At 50.3% G+C, this 4,072-nt stretch overlaps 2 protein-coding genes across 2 annotated transcripts in view; both read left to right on the top strand.

The window, feature by feature from the left end:
* Positions 1-813, top strand: part of LOC105543362 (mucin-12-like) — a gene marked incomplete at its 5' end in the record, with an annotated part of 29,750 nt that extends 28,937 nt beyond the window's left edge. Inside the window, one exon of the mRNA XM_011985217.1 lies at positions 751-813. Within this exon, the coding sequence (XP_011840607.1) occupies positions 751-813 (63 nt within the window). The remainder of the gene's footprint in view (positions 1-750) is intronic.
* A 168-nt stretch (positions 814-981) lies between these two features.
* LOC105543356 (mucin-12-like) overlaps positions 982-4,072 on the top strand; it is a 22,846-nt gene continuing 19,755 nt past the window's right edge. Inside the window, 3 exon segments of the mRNA XM_011985211.1 lie at positions 982-1,487; positions 1,490-2,599; positions 3,567-3,668. Of these exon segments, the coding sequence (XP_011840601.1) occupies positions 1,142-1,487; positions 1,490-2,599; positions 3,567-3,668 (1,558 nt within the window). The 5' untranslated portion in view covers positions 982-1,141.

The following is a 4,072-nucleotide window of genomic DNA, read 5'->3' as shown; positions in this document are numbered from 1 at the left end:
CACAGCATCATCTCTTGGTCAAGAATCCAAAACCTTCCATAGCAGCCCAGGCTTCACTCACACCACACTCTTCCCTGACAACACCACAACCTCAGACCTCGAAGAAGCCTCTACACCCATCCACAGCAGCACTGGATCACGACACACAACAATGTCCCCTGACAGCTTCACAAGCCCAGGCCTTCAGGGAGAATTCACCACCTTCCAAACCCACCCAGGATCAATTCACACAGCACCTTCACCTCCCAGCACCACAACTACCCTTGCTGAAGAATCTACTATCGATGACAGCAACATGGGCTCAAGTGCAACAACACACTTCCTTGACAGTTCCACAACCTCAGGCTATAGTGAGGAATCAACAGCATCCCACAGCAGCACAGACGCAATGGAAACCACATTCTTACCCACCCGCTCCATGGTCTCAGCTCTTGTTGGAGAATCTACAACCTCACCCATCAGTTCAGGCTCAGTGGAAACAACAATATTACCCGACAGTACCACAACACCAGGCCTCAGTGAGAAATCGACCACTTTCCACAGTAGCCCCAGATCACCAGACACAACACTCTCACCTGGCAGCACGAGAAGCTCAGGTGTCAGTCAAGAATCCACCACCTCCCTCAGCCGACCAGGGTCAACACACACAACGGCGTTCCCTGACAGCACCACCCTACCAGGCTTCAGTCAGGAATCTACAACTTCCCATAGCAGCCCAGGCTCAACTGAAACAACACTGTTCCCTGGCAGGACCACAGCATCATCCCTTGGGCAAGAATCCACAACCTTCCACAGCAGCCCACGCTCGACTGAAACCACAGTCTCACCTAAAAACGCTACAACCTCAGGCCTTGATGAAGCATCTACTCCCATCCACAGCAGCACTGGATCACGACACACAACACTGTCCCCTGCCAGTTCCACAAGCCCAGGCCCTCAGGGAGAATTTACCACCTTCCAAACCCCCCCAGGATCAATTCACACAGCACCTTCACCTCCCAGCACCACAACTACCCTTGTTGAAGAATCTACTACCGCCGACAGCAGCCCGGGCTCAACTGTAACAACACACTTCCCTGACAGCTCCACAACCTCAGGCCATAGTAAGGAATCAACAGCATCCCACAGCAGCGCAGACACAATGGAAACCACATTCTTACCTACCCGCTCCACGGTCTCAGCTCTTGTTGGAGAATCTACAACCTCACCCATCAGTTCAGGCTCAGTGGAAACAACAATATTACCCGACAGTACCACAACACCAGGCCTCAGTGAGAAATCGACCACTTTCCACAGTAGTCCCAGGTCACCAGACACAACACTCTCACCTGGCAGCACGACAAGGTCAGGTGTCAGTGAAGAATCCACCACCTCCCTCAGCCGACCAGGGTCAATGTACACAACAGCGTTCCCTGACAGCAGCACCCTACCAGGCTTCAGTCAGGAATCTACAACTTCCCACAGCAGCCCAGGCTCAACTGACACAACCTGTCCCCTGGCAGTACCACAGCATCATCTCTTGGTCAAGAATCCAAAACCTTCCATAGCAGCCCAGGCTTCACTCACACCACACTCTTCCCTGACAACACCACAACCTCAGGCCTCGTTGAAGCATCTACGCCCGTCCACAGCAGGACTGGCTCACCACACACAACACTGTCCCCTGTCAGCTCTACAACCCGTCAGGGAGAAGCTACCACCTTGCCGAGCAGGTCAAGCTCAAATAACACTACGCCTGCACCTCCTACTACCACATCAGCCTTTGTTGATGTATCTACATCCTACCATAGGAGCCCGAGCTCAACTCCAACAACCCTCTTTTCTGTGAGCTCCACAAGCTTGGGCCGTAGTGAGGAATCAACAATAGTCCACAGCAGCCCAGATGCAACTGGAACAACACCCTCACCCTCCCACTCCACAACCTCAGGTCGTGGAGAATCTACAATCTCACCCATCAGTCCAGGCGCAGCTGAAATAACAATGTTACCTGGCAGTACCACAACAACAGGCCTCAGTGAGACATCTACCACCTTCCACAGTAGCCCCAGATCACCGACCACAACACTCTCACCTGCCAGCATGACAAGCCTAGGCGTCAGTGAAGAATCCACCACCTCCCATAGCCAACTGGGCTCAACTCACTCAACAGTGTCTCCGGCCAGCACCACCATGCCAGGTCTCAGTGAGGAATCTACCACCATCTACAGCAGCCCAGGCTCAACTGAAACCACAGCGTTTTCTCACAGCACCACAACCTCCATTCATGGTGAACAATCTACAGCTTTCCTTGGCAGCCCACGCTTCACCGAAATAGTGTTACCTGCCACCCTCACAACCACAGACCTCGGTGAGGAATCAACAGCCTTCCATAGCAGCTCAGTCGCAACTGGAACAACACCCTTACCTCCCCACTCCACAACCTCAGCTCTCGTTGAAGAATCTACAACTTTCTACATGAGCCCATCGACTACTTACACAACCCTCTTTCCTGCCAGTTCCAGCACATCAGGCCTCACTGTGGAATCTACCACCTTCCACACCAGTCCAAGCTTCCCTTTTACAATTGCGTCTACTGAAAGCCTGCAAACCTTAGTGCCAGGTACTGCTCTTTCAATTTCATCCACATTTAGCTTCTTCTCCAGGCCTGTCCATGAGTCTTCTTCATCCATTACAAACTCTTGGTTCTTTTCCTCTATCTTCCACTTTACTTTGGTCTACTGACTATCCAGTTTCTGGGTTTGATACCACTTCCAGTGTTCATGTGCCATTCACTGGTCCCCACACATCTATGATGACAATCTCTCCTTCCTCTATGACTCCAGGGTGGGGTTGTTGTTTTGTTGTTTGTTTGTTTGTTTTTGCATCCTTCTATGAATCCCTTCTCTGTGTTTCTTTTTTTTTTTTTTTTTTTTTGAGACAGAGTCTTGCTCTGTTGCCCAGGGTGGAGTGCAATGGCTCGATCTTGGCTCACTGCAACCTCTGCCTCCTGGGTTCAAGCGATTCTCCCGCCTCATCCTCCCGAGTGGCTTAGATTACAGGTGCCCACCACCACACCGAGCTAATTTTTATATTTTTAGTAGAGACGAGTTTTTACCATGTTGACCAGGCTAGCTGCAAACTCCTGACCTCATGTGATCCACCCACCTCAGGCTCCCAAAGTGCTGGGATTACAGGCGTGAGCCACCGCGCCCGCCCGCCTTCTCTCTGTCGTCATGAGAATCTGCATCTTCTTTGGTCTCCTGTGGTTCTGTTTCACATTTCCTACTCTTGCTCCTTGCTGTTTCAGGTGATCCCAGGGGTAGAGTTGTCCTCTTTTCATACATGAGTGCTTTTTTCAGAGCTGGACCTGTTGTATCTTTTGTTTCCTTACTGTCTGCTGTTCCTCCTCACTTTCTTACTGTCTCCCAGGGATGGGGGTGGCAGCAGAGGCGTCTTCGTCGCTGCATGGTCATCTGGCACCATCCTCCTCTCCAGTGTGATGCTGAATGACTGGACCTGGAATGGGAGTGCGTGTTTTTGCCCTTTGGGCTCCCATGGTGACTGCTGTGGATTCTCTTTCTACACAGGGTCATGCCAGGAAGGACAAATCTGGAATGGAAAACAATGCGTCTGTCCCCAAGGCTACGTTGGTTACCAGTGCTTGTCCCCTCTGGAATCCTTCCCTGTAGGTAATGACCTTTTCTGAGACCTGCAGCTCTTTGCAGGGCCTTTGACCCCTGAAAACAGCATGGCAGTGTTGGATCAACCACTGCCTCACTTGCAGGTGGAGGAGGTGTGACTCTTCCCAGCAACACTGTAGGGAGAGCATGAACCTTCTACCTCTGCCTTCAGGGACAAAAGTAGAAGGTAGAAAAATGGGGTGGTCGATTTTTTTTTAATTTTTAATTTTTGGGGATACATAGTAGATGTATATATTTATGGAGCATACATGAGATGTCTTGTTACAGGAATGCAACGTGTAATAATCACAGCATGGAAAATGGGGTGCCCATTCCCTCAAGCATTTAATCTTTATGTCACAAACAATCCAATTGTGCTATTTTCGTTATTTTATTTTATTTTATTTTATTTT

This window comes from Mandrillus leucophaeus, unplaced genomic scaffold (assembly GCF_000951045.1).
Source record: "Mandrillus leucophaeus isolate KB7577 unplaced genomic scaffold, Mleu.le_1.0 Scaffold280, whole genome shotgun sequence".
In the NCBI taxonomy this organism is placed as follows: domain Eukaryota; kingdom Metazoa; phylum Chordata; class Mammalia; order Primates; family Cercopithecidae; genus Mandrillus; species Mandrillus leucophaeus.
This window is presented reverse-complemented; position numbering and strand designations above follow the sequence as displayed.